Source organism: Rhinoraja longicauda, chromosome 17 (assembly GCF_053455715.1).
Source record: "Rhinoraja longicauda isolate Sanriku21f chromosome 17, sRhiLon1.1, whole genome shotgun sequence".
In the NCBI taxonomy this organism is placed as follows: domain Eukaryota; kingdom Metazoa; phylum Chordata; class Chondrichthyes; order Rajiformes; family Arhynchobatidae; genus Rhinoraja; species Rhinoraja longicauda.
In genome coordinates, this window is record NC_135969.1 from 30,101,960 (window position 1) to 30,122,870 (window position 20,911).

The 20,911-nt window shown below is 41.5% G+C and overlaps 1 protein-coding gene across 1 annotated transcript in view; it reads left to right on the forward strand.

The window, feature by feature from the left end:
- Positions 1 to 553: 553 nt before the first annotated feature.
- The window catches only part of LOC144601560 (protein NEDD1-like), a 45,441-nt gene continuing 25,083 nt past the window's right edge, over positions 554 to 20,911 (forward strand). The window contains exons 1-6 of the mRNA XM_078413757.1: positions 554 to 768; positions 5,533 to 5,629; positions 12,287 to 12,403; positions 13,334 to 13,474; positions 16,444 to 16,673; positions 18,257 to 18,416. Of these exons, the coding sequence (XP_078269883.1) occupies positions 554 to 768; positions 5,533 to 5,629; positions 12,287 to 12,403; positions 13,334 to 13,474; positions 16,444 to 16,673; positions 18,257 to 18,416 (960 nt within the window). The remainder of the gene's footprint in view (positions 769 to 5,532; positions 5,630 to 12,286; positions 12,404 to 13,333; positions 13,475 to 16,443; positions 16,674 to 18,256; positions 18,417 to 20,911) is intronic.

The following is a 20,911-nucleotide window of genomic DNA, read 5'->3' on the forward strand; positions in this document are numbered from 1 at the left end:
TTCCATTTTAGATAATTGGCAGAGAAAGGATTTGAGTTGGAGGCTGGGAAAGGAAGTTGGTAGAAGGTACTAAGGTCATAGCTTTGGTGTTTCCACATGATGTATTAATAGGAAAATAATTGTAATATGCAAATCACTAAATATGCACGTTGGCATAAATTTCTCATACATGAAAAGGAAGAAATGATCCAACCTCACTTGCAGGTTTTTTCATAAGGTCATAAGAGATAGGAGTAGAATTGTGCCTCTCCCTCCTAACCCCGTTCTCCTGCCTTCGCCCCATAACTTTTGATGATGAGATACAAGTCCTCAGAAGACTAAGCAGGCAACCGCAGACTCTGAAGAGAGTTTTGGGAAACCATACGATTTTCAACAAACAGTAATCACAAAATTAAAAACAGAAAATGATGAAAATACTCAATGGACAAGGCCACATCTACGAAGAGAGAGTGATTTAGTGATCTTTCTTCAGAATTTGGAAAAGTTTGACAACGTTTTACAGAACAAAGAGGATGATTGTGAATGTTAGAGCAGTGGAAGGTGAGGACCAACAATGTTTTTGAGTGTGAGAAGGCAACAACTGGCAGTTCAGGAAATGGAACAGACACAGTTGAAAGCCCCATTAACCATGGTTAAGGAAAAAATTAATGCACACAAAAGGCATTGGGGTGGAGGTTGGTGTTGTTGGGATATGATGCAACCAGAACTGGAAGAATGTAATGGAGACCTCGCAGAAATTGGATGGGAGAAAGCAAATTCAAGAAAGCTGTAAGAGTTGATGGATTTGTGATTGTGTTTTTCTCCAAACCTCTTGTATTCTTCTCCCTCCATTTATCCAGATATACTATAGTGCACTGTTCATTTTTCCTGAATTTGAAAATGCCCTTTGTTTTTTTTAAAAATTATGAAAGGGTGCCAAATTTGATTCTGCATCACTTTCAGTTCTGTTGAGGATTGAAAGCCTTGGTGATTTTTCACCATTGCCCTCCACCCCTTCTCTCCCCCTCTCTCTTTCTCTCCCCCTTTTCTCTCTTAACCTTCCTCCTCCCTTCCTGAACATCCACATCACCACTTCTAAGATATACAAGAAGCAAGCAATTGTAGCAAGAGCAATCAGCCTGTTGGCTCCATAGGTCTCTCTGGCAGATTGTCAGTTTATGGTTGTTGATCTGCAGCCTTAAGCCCAGTTAGTTAATGTGCTCCCATAGCCTTCACTAACAAATATAATTTATAGTTCTCCTGCATGGGTTTTCTCCGGGTGCTCCGGTTTCCTCCCACACTACAAAGATGAACAGGTTTGTTGGTTAATTGGCTTTTGTAAAAAATTTCCAAGTGTGTGTAGGACAGTGTTAGTGTGCAGGGATTGCTGGTCACTGCGGACTTGTGGACTGAAGGTCCGGTATGTCTAAACTAAACTAAACTAAACTAAGATCTCTGACTAAAACGGTGCACTTTTTCAAACAGTTAAGAATCTTTGGACGTGTTTCCCTTAAGGGATTATGAAAGCAGAGTCTTTGAAAATATTTAAAGCAAATGTGGATAAATGCTTGACAACCACGAGGAGAAAAGTTACCATGGATAGATGAAAATGGTGAATTGAGATTGTGATCAGATCAGCTATAATCTTTAAAATGAACTGAGTGGTATTCAGTCTAATTGTGTGCGTTCACTAAAATTTGCATTAAAACATGTATTCTGCAATAAATAAATTAAGATAAGTCGTATACTTTCTGGATACTACATTGTGTTCTGCAGCTGGATGTTGAAAACGTCGAGAAATGTTTAAAATGCATTGCTTTTAAAGATCGGTTTAATAAATTTGCAATGTTTACACAGGATTATGCAGGAGACGATTAAATTAGTGTCAGCAGGCGATTGCATCCAGGTCTGGAATTTGCTGCTCTTCTCGCCAGAGTTTGACTTCAACCCTCATGAACCTGGTTATGAAGTGTCTTCCCTTTGCTGGAGTGCTAACAATATCCTTCAATTCTTGTGTCAACATGCTATTGAGAATGGATTTTAAAATCTTAAGTCATGTATGTACAGTGATGAGACACAAAACTGCCATATTGCAGTTTATGCTGGGGTTGCAGTTTGGACAAAGTATTCAGTTTAAAATTTAGTTTTAAAGCAAAAATAGTTCCCACTTTGGGTAAAATAATTGCTTTCAGGGCCATTTTGAAAGTTTTGGCTTAATCCCATTGCCTATAACAGTTGTGTAATGTGCCATCCACCCATGCATTTGGGTATTTCTACTTTAATTTGATAAAGAACCCAATTTCAGTTCCACAAGTCAACCATTGAACAGTGCAGCACAGGAACAGGCTCCCTGGACCATGTTGGCCATGTCGAATGTGATGGCAGGTTAAAATAATCTCTGCCTGCATATCCATGTTCCCTTCCAAAAGTCTCTAAAATATTACTATTGTATCTGCTTCCGTCACTCCTGGCAGCGCGTTCTCAGCTCTCTCGCGCGTGTCTGTGTCCTTGTCCTTGTCCGTCCACATCTTTAAACCTTTGGCCATTTGCCTATCTACCCTTAAATGGCTTTTAAAAACATATGTTATTGCTTTAAAACACCCTCATCTTACATATTGGGCCTCTCTCAATGCATGCAAATAAGTACTACTAAAGTGCAAGCTCCAAAGGCAATTATTTTATCCGAAGGCCAGTTCAATGGGTGCTGCTCCAGAATGTTTTCGTAAACTAGCTCAAGAAAAATTGCATGACACTCGTTTTTTGGAATGTAACATTTGATTCTTTCTCTTGGATAGTTATGATGGACATTTTGGAATGGCCTTGAGCATTCTGCTGTGAACGAATGGAACCGCAGGGCATTTGATTATAAATGAGCTGCATTGTTGTCTTTCACAGTTGAGTAATTCAGTCACTTCAGCACTTGTGTGAAAGCTGACTGCAGCTGTTGACCATCAATCCAGGTCCTTGGAGAAGCCTTGGATATGGCGGAGCAGATCCATTTCTTTATTACATATTCATGTAACTGCTCTATTTTGTAGCGAATCAAAATGTCTCTTGGCTTAGACTAGACAATAATAAGTCAAGTGCCATGTAAATAAGGAAGGCAAACAAGATACCTTCATGTGCTTCAGTTGGGCTGGAGGTTACATGTATAGCAATAATGATTTATTTGACCCGTTTTAAAAATTAATTAAAAAAAACACCAGCACATTAGGATGGGGATTCTTTATATTAGTTTTAGTATATGGCTAAGACTCTAATTTGTCCTGAACTACATAAAGGTAGTTGATAGTTCTTTGGAAGACGGTTCTGACCCAAAAGTCACCTGTCCGTGTTCTCCAGAGATGTTGCCTGACCTTCTCAGTTGCTTTGTCTTTTTTGTCTTTTTTGATAAACCAACAACTGCAGTTCCTTGCATCTGTGTTCTTTGGGGAATGTTGATTCAATTTTTGTGGATAAGTGCACACTAGAACTTTTTACTTGAAATGTGATGTCTGCTGCTTTTCAGAACTGCAGCTCTTACCATTTGTTTCGAAACTGAGCTCCAAAAGTAACCTGCATCTGCAGAGCATTCACATGTTGTGCATATTTTATAGCTGTAATACACTGCTTTGGCCAGGAGGTGGTACTGGTGTTGCCTTCTACACAAAATGATACTGTGCCCTAATATCTTGCATTTAGCTGTGCAGGAACCAGGAACTGCAATGTTAATGCAGTCTGTGAAAAATGCCAGGCAGGTGATTGATAAATTTCAATCACATGAAGTAGATTGTACTTTAATCATTATTATTCAAAAATCAATTTTTGGAGGGGAAAAAGGTAATGAAAGATTAAAGTCAGCAGAAGGGTGGGTGAAACTAGTGGGTTGATTGTGAGTCGCATGATATAGACAATCAAGAGTGGTTAATTCTGAAACGGGACCAGTTATGTTTTTGGTTGCTTATCAAATGAGCGACACACAAAAATGAGCTTGCCTCTAATTTTAACAAGTATGATGGATTTATTTGTTAGAACTTCCCTCTTCCTCCTGAGGAGTTGGTACAGGGGGCAGGAATTAAGTTTTCTGGATTATTGGGATCTCTTGGGACCATTGGGGCAGAGCTGACCTGTACAAGATGGATGGGTTGCACGTAAACTGGAGGGGGACTGATATCCTGGCTGACAGGTTTGCTTGTGCTTCTTGGGAAGGTTTAAACCAGATTGGCAGGAGGATGGGATCCAATGCGGTAGTGAGGCAGCTGGGAGGCTGGAAGTCTTATAGGAAGTCAATAACAGCTGTTTTAGAAAGCAGAGTAGGCAGGAATACGACAAGGAGTGAGAAAAGATGGTTGGATTAAATGATATTTATTTCGATGCTAGAGGCCTGATGGGTGAGTCGGATGAATTCAGATCTTGATCTTCAGATCTTAAGCTTTTCACACAGAAGATAGTGGATATATGGAATGTGCTGGTAGAGGAAGTAGGCGAGGCAGGTAAAATAGCATTTAACGACATTGGGACAGGTACATAGACAGGAAAGGTTTAAAGGGATAAGGGCCAAATATAGGACATGGGACCAGCTTAGTTGGGGAACCTTGATCGGCATGGATGAGTTAGGGTGAAGGGCCTGTTTCTGTGTAGTATGACTCGGACTGAAAAATGGGTCTTGAACTGAAACATTGTCTGTCCAATCCCCTCCACTGATGCTGCCTGGCCTGCTGAGTTCCTCCTGCAGTTTGTTAGCTTGTAATTCAGATGGGATGCATTATCTAGAGAGCATTGCATCATGTGATTTTTTTCATGACTTTCGTCGGATGTGGTTTTAAAGCAAATTGACCATGCAGTACATCTACATTTTCATCAAAGTGATAATGCACAATGTGTTATTTGGTTATTTTACGAGATGTATGGTATGCTTTTCTGTTTTTTTTGCTTTATATACCAAATACAGCTCGACAAAAATCTGCACTTGTTGGAAATTTGAAATGTAAGACAAAATACAGGAAACACTCAATGGGTCAGGAAGCATTGGTGTAAGAAGAAGCAGAATTAATGTTTTGGTTCAAAATTGAAGGTACTTTGACAGGAAATATTAGTGATGTCTCTCTTTGCAAAGATACTGCCTGATCTGCTGAGTATTTTCAGCATTTTTACAAGATTACATTACTACTTTTGTTCTTAAACTATCAAAAACTACTGTTTTGCTTTTTATTTGTTTGTAAATAAACGTGACTGCAGCATTAATGGTTTTTAGGTTAGAAAATAATGTGTGCTGAATGGTCCCTTTCAAAATACGCTGTGGGTGCCATTTGATGTGTTCCTCTGGCACATTGTGCCTCTCAACATTGCATTAAAAGAAGAAATCTAATTGGAAACATTTCTTGTTTGAAAACTGAGCAAATTTGTTGGAGAAAGGCCAAGTTATAACACCAATCTATTATGCTAAAGTGAAATCAGCTTGATTTTCCTTTCCTCTCCAACAAAATATGAGATGCATTATTTTGTCTATCCTTGATGCATACATCATTGTTTGAATTGAATTGTCATGGTAATTCATGTTCTTTAACTAATTAGACATCAGTCTCTCATCAGTGCTTCCAACGGAGGTGATAAAATTTCCGTGTCCACCTGTAACAACAAGCCAGGGCAACTCTGCAGTTTGGCAGAACAGGTGCAGTGACCACTTTTTTCAATAGATCAATACTTATTAATATGCCAATTATTTCACTGTTTGGGTCGAGGGCAGGTATAAATGTTCTTATCTTTTAATCTCAGTTTTTGGAGTCAGTGGGGGCTGCATTCTAATTGGAGATGTGGCTGGAAAGCAGGTCTTTAGATTTTTGTTTAAGAAACTGACTTTGTAAAGATTTAATTCAGATTGCAAAGTAGCTTGCAAAAAAATTGAGTTTGGAGGGAAGTGGGAGGATAAAATTAAGTGAAATGGGGTATGTTAATCAGAAAATATAAATGTAAATGAAAAGTGAGGGAAGGTTGAACAACTATTCAACCAACTTAGTTTATTTTCATAATTATTGTTATCTTGGAGTTTGTAACTGTTATTTTTGAAGAATCGCTTTAACTTTTGCACGCCAACAGTCTGAAGATGGCGGTATCCTTAAGCGAATACAAAAAGGTTTCAGCATATGTTCAGAACGATAAGAACTAATACCATGCTTTGAATGGGAAGTGGGGTACCGCAAGGCTCAGTGCTGGGACTGCAGCTATTTACAATATACATTAATGATTTAGACGAAGGGATTAAAAGTAACATTAGCAAATTTGCAGATGACACAAAGCTGGGTGGCAGTGTGAACTGTGAGGAGGATGCTTTGAGGATGCAGGGTGACTTGGGCAGGTTGGGTGAGTGGGCAGATGCATGGCAGATGCAGCTTAATGTGATAAATGTGAGGTTATCCAACTTGGGGAGAAGGCAGGAACGAGGTACTGATTGAGAATGATCAGCCATGATCACATTGAATGGCGGTGCTGGCTCGAAGGGCCGAATGGCCTCTTCCTGCACCTATTGTCTATTGTCTATTGTCTATTGGTGGCAAGAACAGGAAGGCAGATTATTATCTGAATCATGTCAAGTTAGGAAAAGGGGAAGTACAATGAGATCCGGGTGCCCTTGTACATCAGTCACTGAAAGTAAACATGCTGGTACAGCAGGCAGTGAAGAAAGCTAATGGCACTTTAGCCTTCATAACAAGAGGAGTTGAGTATGGGAGCAAAGAGGTCCTTCTGCAGTTGTACAGGGCCCCGGTGAGACCACACCTGGAGTATTGTGTGCAGTTTTGGTTTCCAAATTTGAGGAAGGACATTCTTGCTATTGAGGGAGTGCAGCACAGGTTCATGAGGTTAATTCCTGAGATGGCTGGACTGTCATATGTTGAAAGAATGGAGCGGCAGGGCTTGTATACACTGGAATTTAGAAGGATGAGAGGGGATCTTATTGAAACAAGTAAGATTATTAAGGGATTGGACACGCTAGAGGCAGAAAACATGTTCCCGATGTTGGGGGAGTCCAGAACCAGGGGCCACAGTTTAAGAATAAAGGGTATGCCATTTAGAACGGAGATGAGGAAAAACATTTTCACCCAGAGTGTTGTGAATCTGTGGAATTCTCTGCCTCAGAATGCAGTGGAGGCCGATTCTCTGGATACTTTCAAGAGAGAGTTAGGTAGAGCTCTTACAGAGATAGCGGAGTCAACGGATATGGGGAGAAGGCAGGAACGGGGTACTGATTGTGGATGATCAGCCATGATCACAGTGAATGATGGTGCTGGCTCGAAAGGCCGAATGGCCTACTCCTGCACCTATTGTCTATTGAGAAGGATTAAAATTGATAAATCCTCAGACCTGGTCCAAATTCTTGTAAAACATACCTCATTTGGTCTCAAGGCTGGGTTTTTGGTCTGCTGACTTTTGCAAAGGCCATCAATTACACTCTGATTTTTTGTTTTGGGTAATTGAATTAAGTTTGTTGGTTCATTTTTGGCGCTTTACATTTCAAATCCATGATTTTGATATTGGATTTGTATATGTGATTCTGGGGTTTTCCTCTTATTTTTTGTTTTGAATCTCTGACAATCCAATATGGTTTCCCACTCTGCCTTCTCCATTGTCTAGCTCTGATGATGTCTTGATGTATTGCACTTTTCTGTTCAAACCCACCATGCACAGCTCCAGCAATAGCTTCCATTCCTGCCCTTTTTCCATTGCGTCGGCCCGTCCCACAAAGATCTGACTTCTCATCTTCAGTCAACACCTAAACAGTATGATGGCTAGAATTGTCTAGTTTCAACTATGTTGACAACCAATGTTTTCAACATGCAGTATCTCTGTCTCACGGTGGTCCCCATGTATACATTTGTGTTGAAGTTTAAAAAAATAATTAACGTTGAGTAGGCAAAAACATTAATTTTGTTTTGTGCTTAAGTTTTATTTTGAAACTCTTTCTATCAATTGCATGTTCTTGTGATCAGGCCAAGGCAGATTTTTCATACCCTGCTCAATTGAGAGATAAAGTTCAAATCCCACATTTATCTGATTGCTGAGGCATGTCTCTGTTCACCTTTTTAATTCAGTAGATATCTCGCTCTTGTTGAGAACAAAATCTGCTTTCCTGTTCAACGAGTCTTTGTGGTTATTCTCGTGATCTTCTTGATGGATATCGTCCTATTGGAGACTAAAGAGGAAGTCGGGAGACCATGTGCCAGTTTTTATTGGTGGGTCAACTGTAGAAAGAGTTAGCACTTCAAATTCCTGGGCATTAGCATCTCCGATGACTGTCCTGGGTGCTGCATTGGGTTATAATTGTGAAGAAGGCATGCCAGCACAACAAATTTCTTGGAAGTTTTAGGAAAGTTGGCCCGTCACCAGGTATTCCATTTAGCTTCTACAGATGGATTGCAGAAAGTATCCTGATTGATTGCATTATGGCCTGGTACAGCAATTCCAATGCACAGGAATGCAAGAGGTTGCAGAGAGTGCTGGACTCGGTCCGGTCCATCACGGGCACAGCGCTCCATGATCAAAAGGATTTAGTGAGGCACTGCCTCAAGAAGGCATCTATCATCCAGTATCTCCACCATTTGGGTAAATCTCTCTTTTGCTACTGCCATTGGGCAGGAGTTACAGTACCTGAGTTCCCCCACTATTCAGATTCAGGAACAGCTAATGATCTACAACCAGCAAGGTCTTGAACCAAAGATAGACACAAAAAGCTGCAGTAACTCAGCGGGACAGGTAGCATCTCTGGAGAGAAGGAATGGGTGATATTTTGGGTCGAGACCCTTCTTCAGACGTTGGGTAAAAGGGAAACGAGACACAGATGATGTTGTAGAGAGATAAAGAACAATGATGAAAGATATGCAAAAGAGTAACAATGATAAAGGACAGAGCAGAAGGAATCACAGTGGGAAAGCATCGAGAGAGGATGTTGCAGAACTCTCGTTGGCCTGCACATCTCTAATCCCCCCTCAACAATACCACAGACCATCCTTTGCACTACTATGGACTTGTTTTCCAATTGTGTTTTGCACTGATGTCTTTTTCTTTTCAATATCTGGTAGAATTTGTGTGACTTATGCACATTTTTTTGTGTGGTGCCTTAATTGATGTATGTGATCCTCCTGCAAGCAAGATTTTAATCTCACTGCACTTCTGCTTATGACAAAAAACTCACTTTGGTTGTGTCATCTGCTTTGCACTCATCTATCTAAATATTACTAAAACTTTCATCTTGTGTATTTGTGCTTATATTTGTTTTCAAAATACAGCCAAAATGGTACGTGATAGTTCAACAATTTTAGGGCCACCTTACTCACCATTGTCCTGTGGTTCAAATGTTTGTTATATTTTAAAAGTATTTCACTTTTTAAAATTAAAAAATCACTTTTTAAACTTTAATAAATCAGTTTTTCACCTTCCCTGCCCGTCAGCCGCGCCTGCCTCCGTTTTTGACGTCACAATGGGAGAAGGTCTGCACATGCACAGCTGGGAGTTTAGAGGGGGGTGGGACCCGCCCAAGGGATGGGAGTGGTTGCCAATTGGGGGGGGGGGGGGGGCGGGGCGGTGAGGAGAGCTCTCCTGCTGCTGCCCGCCCGGAGCCGGGCTGAGTGGCTCCCTCTCCCCATTCCTCTCGCCCGCCCCTGGCCAAGGGGGTGTTTTGAGGGGTTGAGGAGGGATGGAGTGGGTGAGGGGGGAGGAGGGGGGAATAAGGGGAGTTGAGGGGGGATAGAGTGGGGGAGGGGGGGATAAGGGGGTTTGAGGGGACGGAGTGGGTGAGTGGGGAAGGAAGGGGATAAGGGGGTTTGAGGGGGCATGGATTGGGTGAGGGGAGGAGGGGGGAATAAGGGGAGTTGAGGGGGCATGGAGTGGGGGAGGGGTAAGGGGGTTTGAGGGGGCATGGAGAGGGTGAGTGGGGAAGGAAGGGGATAAGGGGGTTTGAGGGGGCATGGAGTGGGGGAGGGGGGAACAAGGGGGGGATAGAGGGGGGAGGGGGAATGGGGGGGTTAAGGGGGATGGAGTGGGTGGGGGGGGAGGAGGGGGGATAATGGGGGAATGGAGTGGGGGTGGGGGGGTTTTGCACGGAGGGTTGCCGTGAGATTGGACCCAATGGGTCCACGCCTATCTAGTAAGGTGTAAAATTTTGTGTAAAACACCTCTTAAATGTGTTTTAAGTTCCTAATTTCTGACTCTTCCCCCACCTTTGCAGGCATCTCATTGTATTTGCTAACTCTTCATATTCAGTTATTGACCTTGACATTTCTGGATTGACTCCTTCCCCATTTATGAAAACTCTGCTTAAATCTAATTGCTGGCTCATTTATCATCATCGAAATGATTCTTTCCAAGTCGTCATTAGATGTGACCTCTGTTCTACACAGCCTTAACCTCTTGCTAATCCATACTTCTACATGCATATAATTATCCTTTGTTTTTGTGTCTTTTCGCGTCTTTCAATGTCTTTGATTAAATTGGATATTGGGTTTATTACCCTGCCAGTCTTTTTACTTTTTAACATTGGCATTATGTTTTTCATCTAATTTTCTGATTCCTAGGAATTGTTGATTCAGTGGGTTATACAGCACAAAAACAGATGGGTTGGCCCAACTTGGGGCTATATGAACGAGTCCAATGTTCCTGTATTTGCATATTGGCCTCAATCTTTTCTATCCATGCACATGTCTGAATGTATTTAAAATATTATAATTGTACCCACCTCAACAGCTTCCTCTGGCAGCTTGTTCTATTTACCCACCATCCTCTGTGTGAAAAATGATACTGCATGGGCACCTTTTAAATCTTTTCCTTTCACTTTAATCTGTGCCCTCTAGTTTTGAATTCTCCTATCCTGGGAAAAGACCATCCATCCTACTTATGCCCCTCCCATAATTATACCTTTTATAAAGTCACTCATTAACTTCCTATGTTCCAAGGACGGCACGGTAGCGCAGCGGTAGAGTTGCTGCTTTACAGCGAATGCAGCGCCGGAGACTCAGGTTCGATCCTGACTACGGGTGCTGCACTGTAAGGAGTTTGTACGTTCTCCCTGTGACCTGCGTGGGTTTTCTCCGAGATCTTCGGTTTCCTCCCACACTCCAAAGACGTACAGGTATGTAGGTTAATTGGCTGGGTAAATGTAAAAATTGTCCCTAGTGGGTGTAGGATAGTGTTAATGTACAGGGATCGCTGGGCGGCACGGAATTGGTGGGCCGAAAAGGCCTGTTTCCGGCTGTATATATATGATATGATATGATAAGGACAACTGTTCCAACCTCTCCTTGCAACACAAGCCCTCCGATCCATGCACAGTTCTCATGAATCTTTTTTACAGTCTTTCCAGCTTAACGAGATACTTAAATACCTGACAAAATAGACCGATTTTATTGCATACCTTAATATCCGAAGGTTTTTTCTTGTTTCTTCTCGAATTCACTTCTACGCCGAACACACACTCTTCATTTCAGAAAAACTGAAATTCTTCTTCAAAACAGTTCTCATTACAGTTATCAATGTTTGGAAGAAAATTAACATTTTTAAGGAAGTTATTGCTATTTTCTTATTTTCTGTCACACAAATCCTCAGCATGCTCTGTCGGCATGCGTTTAATACGTACGCAGGAAGAATATTATTCCCTGAAGTCTTGAGTTAAATGTCTTGAATGAAACAGAAGAGAAAATCAACTCCCATCAATCAGCTTGTGTATGTTTAACCTCCATGATGATCATCATCACAATCACAAGTACCTCCATACGCAAGGTAGGCACAAAAAGCTGGAGTAACTCGAACGGGACAGGCAGCATCTCTGGAGAGGAGGAATGGGTGACGTTTCGGGTTGAGACCCTTCTTCAGAAGGAAGGTCTGAAGAAGTCTCGACCCGAGACGTCACCCATTCCTTCTCACCAGAGATGCTGCCTGTCCCGCTGAGTTATTCCAGCTTTTTGTTTATATTCTTCAGTTTTAAACCAGCATCTGCAGTTCCTTCCTACACATACCTCTGTACCCATTTTGCTTCATTTCATTTTTACTCCCTTCACTTTTCTATGTTTGGTGTTGATCTACTATCTGCTTCAATGCTAACTCTGATATCGCATTTCTCATGCAGCAGAGGGAAATTCCTGCTCCTTGATAGGGGTAGTCGTGGGGAGGGGGTTGGAGTGACCATACTGGAAATACACGGCTAAACGGGAAGGACAAATAATTGTGTAGGGGGTTCTACATGACTACAGTTTCTTTTGAAAGACCTAAACTAGCAAATAATTAGATACACAAATGTTAACAATGACCTCCAACAGTTAAATCTATGCTTTATCTTGTGAAGTGTGGACAGACGTGTGTCTCGCTGAATTCTACTTCAAATTTGATTATAAGTGGAGGAACAGATTGTGCTGTCAATACATGGAACTTAAAAACCAACAAACTGCAGAAATCTTACAAGGTAAGATACCTGGGGAACTTTGTGTATTCAAGAGTGCAGTTTGGAATTGCAATTTTTTTTTGTTTGCTATCCATTCATGGAGGAATGTAGGGTTAAATATCATCATATTTGGTATTGCTGGCATATGGAATAGGATATGTCCTCTCCATACCACTCTTCCAAAATCACTTAAATCACACAGCACACACCCATTACTTATTGCAATGTTCTTGAGCTATTATGCTTTTGTAGCAGGCCATTCCTATTAATTTTGCGCATAACGTAATCAGTAAAATAAAATCCATTGAAACTAAATGTCTTTTTTTGCATGCCTTAAATAACTAACGGTGGTATGAAGGAGATGTCTGACCCTTAAATATAATAGGGCATAATACCCTAGGCCTCAGAGTAAATTAAGAAGGGCTCAAAGTAAACAGATGGATCTGAAAAAGTTCTGAACAGTTGTTGGGTATTTTAAGGTCCTTTGGTCAATACGGGAGACAAGATGAATGAGTGAATCTAAAGCCAGCTTCCAGGCCTTTCTGTTCCTATATTTAAAACCACCCAAAAGTTTTTGAATGTTAGAGGTGGTCCTGAATTTGGATGAGAGTAATTAAAATCTGGTGGTGATTATTTTATTTCTCTTTAACCATTTGCTCCACAATTATGTCTGCTTTTATTCCGCCTTTCCTCTTTATCCTCCATAAAGCCGGTGTTTTCTGTGTAGGGAGCTACGAACATATGCTAAATATCCAACTGTTAGTTAAAATGGCTGCATCTTTCACTCAAATTATTATTCATAGTTGGGTAAATGAGTTCTTCTATGGGGCAATTGGAGGTAATGAAATGGGGGCAATAAGCATTAGTTTTTGTATTGAGAATTAATGCACATAATCTAATCACGCTGCAATGACAATGAATTGCTGGATGCTTTATTTCTTTTCTGTTCAGGGTCACAAGGATTTTGTGACTTGTCTCACCAATGATTCTGATGACCATTGGATTCTCTCCGGGTCTCGGAGTGGTGAGATTGTTCTTCACAGCATGCATGCTGATGAGGCTGCCGCAAAGCTTTGTTGTCGTGATCAGCAGGTAAAGTGTGCATAGTGACCGCAAGAAGGAGCTGTGACACTTGCAATGGATGTGGTTTACATTTTGTTTATTGAACTCACGGCACTTGCTAATGCTTCACCAAAGCAGTTTATCTTCTGCTGCAGTTGGTTAGTTCCGTGAAGTAACATGAATGTTATGAAGTTAGAGATGTTTTAATCAAGGAAGCTATAATCTTCACATTCTCTGCATGAGTTAGTCAGGCCAAGTTAGATTTGTGATTAAAATGGTTCAAACACTCAGCAGGTCACACATAATCTGTGGGATGAGAAACGGAGTTAAGAAGACCCTTTGTCAGAACTGGAAAGAGATGGGTGGGGGGGAGGGTGGGGAGGGAGAGAGAGAAAGGTTAGTCTATTTGTAGAGAAGGCAGCAGGAGGTATTGAGAGGACAAATTCAATATCTATGAATATAAGGAGGCAAGAGTTGCCATGGGAATCAGTTGTAGGGATCTTCTGATCAAATGGGTTCAAGGGGAAGTTAAAGGATGATAACCTAGATGGAGAAGCATAATGTGTTACTAATAGATCTGTACCTTATATCAGATTGTATCAATCAAATTCATTAATCCAGTGTAGCCAAATTCAAATTTGTTCTTTCTAACTGTTGATGCCATGAAATGGATTCTTGTTCACATCTCACGGTGTATTTTCACCTAATCCTGTGCTGTGGGCAGTTTATTTTTATTTACGCGCAGTATGGCAGAACAAGTTGAGAATCATTTTAAAATGATGCGTGCTCTTAAAATTTGTTTTGCATTTGCTCTCTTGAGAGCTTGCATATCTAACTTTTGAACAAAAAAGAGAATGTGGATATAATTTATTCAATTGACACGAAGAACGAGATGAAATATAATTTTTGTTTTCAATTTTGAGGCCATTTTTGTGGGACATGTTTGTCCTACTCTTGGTGGGATTGCAGGTTGTTTATTTGTTATTATAGATGTTTGGGGTCTTGTGAAGTTGTCTTCAATGTCTCATTCATTGCCAATAAGTGACCCATGAATTCATAAGGTTTTGTGTGCCAGGTAAGGTTGGGGGAGAAAGAATTGCCTGTGGGTGCAGTGCTTGCAGTTATTCTCACTGAAAACTCTTGGTCTGTGATTGTGAACTTTCATTACCCAAGTCTATTTCTGTCTGTGGTTTAACACCCCTTCACTCTATCGGTTGAGTAGTCAGCTGACACCTGCTGTCCAAGCTCATGGATGAAAATTAGCTGCTTGAATGAGATGGTGGAGAGCCGCTGATGATTTGTTGAGTCGTGGCCTGTGTGAATCATTGCCTCAGGAAAGCGGTGGAGCAAAAAGTCAAGAAAACTAGATTTTTAAAAAAATGCTGAAATACAGTGATGGTGATTATAATAAAAATTGCCCACAGAGGTTCAGACGACAAAACATTATCTGTGATTTGGAATCAGGGTTTTCTCATCAGTCTATTCGTTATTCTCTGTCACAAGGAAGTAGGAGGGAAAAAAAGTTCTTCAGCAGTGAAGACTTGACATTTTCTAGGTAAAAGGTGAGATGAAAATACTGAACTAGCAGGAAAGTAGTTTTTCCATAATTATCTCATTTCTTTCAGAATGTCCCAAAGTACCAAATGTCATTAAACTGAATCTGAAGTTGTGATGTGGTAAATGTGACAGCCAGTTTGTACATTGGAAGCACACACTAATGACCATATGATTGATAATCATCAGAAACTGTTCATGGTGATGTGGATTGCCCAGGTCATTGCTTTTCTAACAGTGTCTTAGGATATTTTACTCCACCTAAAAGAGCAGACAGCTCTCTCTTTGCCATCTTATCTGAAACTTTCTACTCCATTGGAATATGGGCTGAGATGATTTTGCATTCCAATTTCTTGATTGGGACTTGAAGCAATAACTTCATGTCTGAATCATGCGTGCTACCAAGCAGAGATAAGACACAAGAAACTGCATGTGCTGATTTAAAAATTAAAAAAAAGACAGTGCTGGAGTAACTGAGCGGGTCAGGCAACATCTCGGGAGAACATGAACAGGTCACATTTCAGATCGGAGCCCTTCTTCTGACGGATAGTGGTGAGAGAGGGAAAATAGGTCACAGGCAACTTTTGGGATGCACAGTCATATATGTTCATGTATATGTATTTGAAAATTCATTTTGCACCCTCCACCATGAGTTTAACCAGTAAAATGTAATTCTCTGGATTTTCATGAGGATCTACAGTGGATCACCAGACATTGCCGGTTTCAAGTGGACATAGACTGTATTACACATTCTTTGCTTACTCGGGCAGAATGTTTAGTTTAGAGATACAGCATGGAAACAGGCCCTTCAGCCCAACAAGTCCACAACAGACATTAATCACCTATTCACACTTGTTCTATATTGTCCCACTTTCTCAACCTCTCCTGATATGGGCAATTTAGAGGTCAATTAACCTACATACACTCGCGTCTTTGTGATGTGGGTGGAAATCAGAGCACCCGGCAGAAACCCATGTGGTCATGGAGAACATGTATACTCCACATAGATGGCAGCTGAGGTCAGGATTGAATGTGGTCTCTGGTGCTGTGAGACACTAAGTTTCTCCATCAACTTAATTATAATCTAATTTCTCAGGCCTGTGCAGTAAATGCATACTTTTTTTAGACGTTGATAGCGACAGGTCGTTTGATCACTCTAAGGTTGGAGGAAAAATAAATCTTGCTAAGATAACCCGTAGATATTTGTTCCTTACAAATGTGGCACCATTTAAAAGGGAAATAAACAGGCTTTCCAACGGTATAAGATTTATTGCCAAGAAGCATTGTTACAACAAAGAAATAATCTACCAAACACAAATTTCCTTACTTTTTGTGCTATGTTTAGTTGCCATAAATGAGATGGGCCAAATAAGTTGTGGTTGATCTTGACATCTAGTCTGTATAATGAAGATGAGATTCATTTATATATTGCTTCTTTATTTTAGCCTCTCCGTGACCTGCAGATTTCTTGCCTCCAAGCATCGCAGTTGGGAAGTGTTGGAGATGATGGCACAGTTGTATTATGGGATCTGAACTCTCTGCGGATGCAACACAGCTTTAAGGGTATTCACAAAGCCCCTGCGAGAGCACTCTGTTTCTCGCCTGTGATCGAATCTTTACTTGTCACCGTTGGTCTTGATAAACGAATCTCCACCATTGATACTCGTAGCAAATCGTAAGTTTTAATTTTACAGCAATAAATCTGTATTTGCCCTTTCAATTACATATATCAAACCATTAGCTTGTTATATATTTTAAAAATTTATTTAAAGTGCATCAAAATCAGTCTGGGAGTTCCTAAATAAAGCAATGTAAGAGAACGCAACTGAAAACAACGGTGGGGTGGCAACTTTTACGAGTTTTCGGCAACTCCTGGTCTGAACTTCATTGAGTGCCGACATCTCTGATAATCAAATGTGTTGTGCACTGAGTCTCAGAGGCAACATGTGGGCTGTATCATCTTTTGAAGACTTTGTGGTGGTTTGTTTTTAGTTTAGCGATACAGTATAGAAACGCCCTTTTGCCCATGGAGTCCACACTGACCAGCGAACCCCACACACTAACAATCCTACACATATTAGGGGCAATTTACAATTATATCAATCCAATTAGCCTACAAACTTGCACAACTTTGAAATGTGGAAGGAACCAGAGCACCCGGACAAAACCAACGCAGGTCAGTGGAGAATGTATAAACTCCATACAGAGAGCACCCGTGGTCTGGATTGAACCTGGGTCTCTGGTGCTGTGAGACAACAACTCTACCACTGTGCCACCATGCCTGCCTGATTTGATTGATCTAATTTGCTCCTTTTAGCTTCGTGATTCTTAGAACCTTAGTTATCAAAAACTGAAAAGGGAATAAAATTGATTTAAATTCTAACTTGAATCAAATGTAGTTGTATAAAATTCAGTGTGGATTTGGAAATGGAATGCATCCTGGTAGCGTTCATGGTAACGATGACTCTTTGGATTGGAATGTGGCCTTGTTATTGGAAGAATGTGGTTAAGTTAAGGAGAGCGAGGATAGGATACACATTGCTGTTTCAAATTCATCTCCTACCCTTCCTTCTATTCCAGTTTAGTTTATTATCACGTGTACTGAGGTACAGTGAAAAGCTTTTGTTGCGTGCTAACCAGTCAGCAGAATAACAATACATGATTACAATCGAGCCATTTGCAGTACGCAGGTACATACGGGAATATTATAGTTTAAGTAAGAAATATTGCTGTAGGTGTACAGTGTGGAGCGATAGTAATATGTGATTGTAGATCTGCTTCTATCGCTAGCACACAGAAAGTTGCCTGGGTTGGGCACCATTCTGTTTGTCTTTAATCAAATGTTGATTGTTATTCAAATGTTGATTGTTATTCAAACAACTTTCAGCATTCCTAATGTAGGCAAAGACTTTCTCTCATGATGCATGGATGTCCCAGGATTCTGGCAACTTGCTCGAGTTGTCAGTAACCCATTTTCCCTTGCAACTCCGTGTCTTTAAAGTCTCTAGTTCTGAGAGACATGAATGCAGAATTGTGTTTCCGGGCAAAATTTAGTGGAGAATCTTCATTGAGATTCTGCAAGTTCCAACATCAAGACCTGACTGATAAATTTGCTCTTATAAAAAGATCAGTATCAACATTTTCATGAACTTGCCATGTACTATTTCAGTTTTTAAACTGTTCACTTCTCATTGCAATCCATGCCCATATTGTTGCTAGTATTTGTTTTATCCCCATTAAAATGTGTGATTTTTACAGGATATTGTGCAGCATTCGAGCAGGATCTCCACTAACTGCAGTTGAGCTGCTGGCAGATGGGACCACACTGTTGATTGGATCCTCTCAGGGAAGGGTCAGCCTATACGACTTCAGAAAAATGGAATTTCCTGTAAAATCTTCAAAGGCGCACAGCAGTGCGGTACGGTGTATTAAACTTCAGACAGTGAGGGGAAAGCTACAGGTCAGAATCCTTTATCTTCAATCACATTGCTCATCTGTCATTGGAATAGTTTAATCTGTTGTGTCAGTAAAGAGTTTTCATCATGTTGTCAATGTTTAACAGTGAATATCACCTGTGCCACACCTTGCAAAGCCTCATTGTGTCCTTTCAAGTATGAAATCTGCAAATAGTTTATTCCTCGTGTTTTTTGTTTCTCTCGAACACATTGTAGAGTTTGATTTGAAGAGGAATTTAATACTGAAGAAGGGTCTCAACCCAAAACATCACCTATTGCTTCTCTCCAGAGATGATACCTGCCCTGCTGTTTTACCCCAGCAATTTGTGTCTATCTTCTGTCTAACCCAGCATCTGCCATTCCTTCCTACAAATTAGGTCCTACATAAATGATTTTCAATCAATCTAAGGTCTGCTTGGCTAATATGAGGAAAGAGGACATTCAACAGGCAAGGAGTCAGTCATAGAGCTGTATAGCATGGAACCAGGCTCTGGCTAAACTCGTCAGGGTGTATTCTGGCTGCCTCATTACAGGAACGATGTAGAGGCTTTGGAAAGGATGCAGAAGAACTTAACCTGAATGATGTGTAGGAATAAAAAACTGCTGATGCTGGTTTAAATCAAGGTAGACACAAAATGCTGGAGTAAATCAGCGGGTCAGGCAGCATCTCAGGAGAGAAGGAATGGGTGACGTTTCGGGTCGAGACCCTTCTTCAGACTGTAGTCAGGGGAGGGGGTGGGACAAAGATAGGATGTAGTCGGAGACAGGAAGATTAGTAGGAGAACTGGGAAGGGGGAGGAGATAGAGTGGGGAAGCAAGGACTACCTGAAGTGGGAGAAGTCAATGTTCAAACCTCTGGGGGGTAAACTGCCCAAGCGAAATATGAGGTGCTGTTCCTCCAATTTGCACTGGGCCTCACTCTGACAATGATGCATGAATGATGCTTGAGTTAGGGGGTATTAGCTGCAGGGAGAGGTTGGACAGACGGATTGTTTTCTCTGGAATGCTGGGTGTTGCGGGGAAACCTGATAGAAGTATATAACGTTTATGAGAGATGTTGATGGGGTAGACAGTCAGAACCTTTTACTTGGAATGGAAAAATCAAATGTTAGTTGGCGTAGGTGTAAGGAGAGAGGGGCAAAGTTTAAAGGAGATATGTCGGACAATTTTTTTTAGAGGTTGGTGAGTGCTTGGAACGCAGTGCCAGGGATGGTGGTTGGGACTGATATGATAGTGACATTTAAGAGATTTTTGTATGGGCACTAGGATATGCAAGGAATTGAGGGATGTGGATTGTTTGCAGGCAGATGAGAGTTGGGTGTGGCATCATGTTCAACACAAACATTGTCAACCGAAGGGCTTGTTATTGTGCTGTTCTATGTTCTTTGTTCATCCATGCCGACCAAGTTGCACATCTGAGTTAGCCCCATTTGCCTTTTCCTGGTCCTCATCCCTCTAAAGCTGTCCCATCCATATACAGTAAACAGTCATTTTAAGGGACCCCTTTATAACGGGTTTAGGTTATTGCAGACGGACCTGCCCATACTACCCTGGCTCACACCGCCTACCCAGCCCCGACATCCAACGCCTCCCCTGACTCACAAGGTGCACCAGCGATCCCTTCTTCACTCACAGCATGGTGTGGTTGATATGGCTGTTGTTGCTGTTCATGGTGAAGGCCATGGGGACAGCATTTTCTTCAGGCTGTTGCCAACGACAAGACACTCTGTCAACGTGGGGCTCCCTCCCCTCTCACCAGTCGCTTTATCAACTCTGCCTTGTCACCCCCTTTCTCCCCCCCCCCCCCCCATCCTCTGCCACCTCTTCCTTTTCCTGTCACTTTGTCCACTTGGCCTCTTTCCCCACCCACCCCATCACTGCCGCCCCCTCCTTCTCCATGACATGCCGACATACTCCATCTTGGGAGCCGATAAAGCGACGTCTGATGGGAAGATGGGGTAGCTGGGGAGAGGGAAGGGAGCCCCATAGTGACTGAACGTGTCCTGTTGGTGATAGCGGCTTGAAGAAAGAGCTGTCGGCCAGGGGCTACAACATGAGCCACAATAACAGCCACCTCAACCACACCAGTCAGCAGCTAGTGAAGATGAGCTCGCTGGTGCAGTCCAGTGACATCGGGTCCTAGTTTTGAAGGTAAAATGACACAACGTGCTGGAGTAACTCGGCAGACTGAATCAGTCTGAACAAGGGTCCCGACAACACCTATCCATGTTCACCAGGGATGCTGTCTGACCCACTGAGTTCTTCCAACACTTGTGATTTTTTTTCCCTTAATTCCAACATCTGCAGTTCCTTGTGTCTCTATAAAAGACTTCCTACAAACTCTGGTCAATGTGCAAATCTCAGTGTGCTGGTTGCCACTATTTTAATGAAGAGTTGGGAAGATTTTGTTTGAACCCTAGCCAATATTTATATCTCAATCAACATCAATAACATTGAT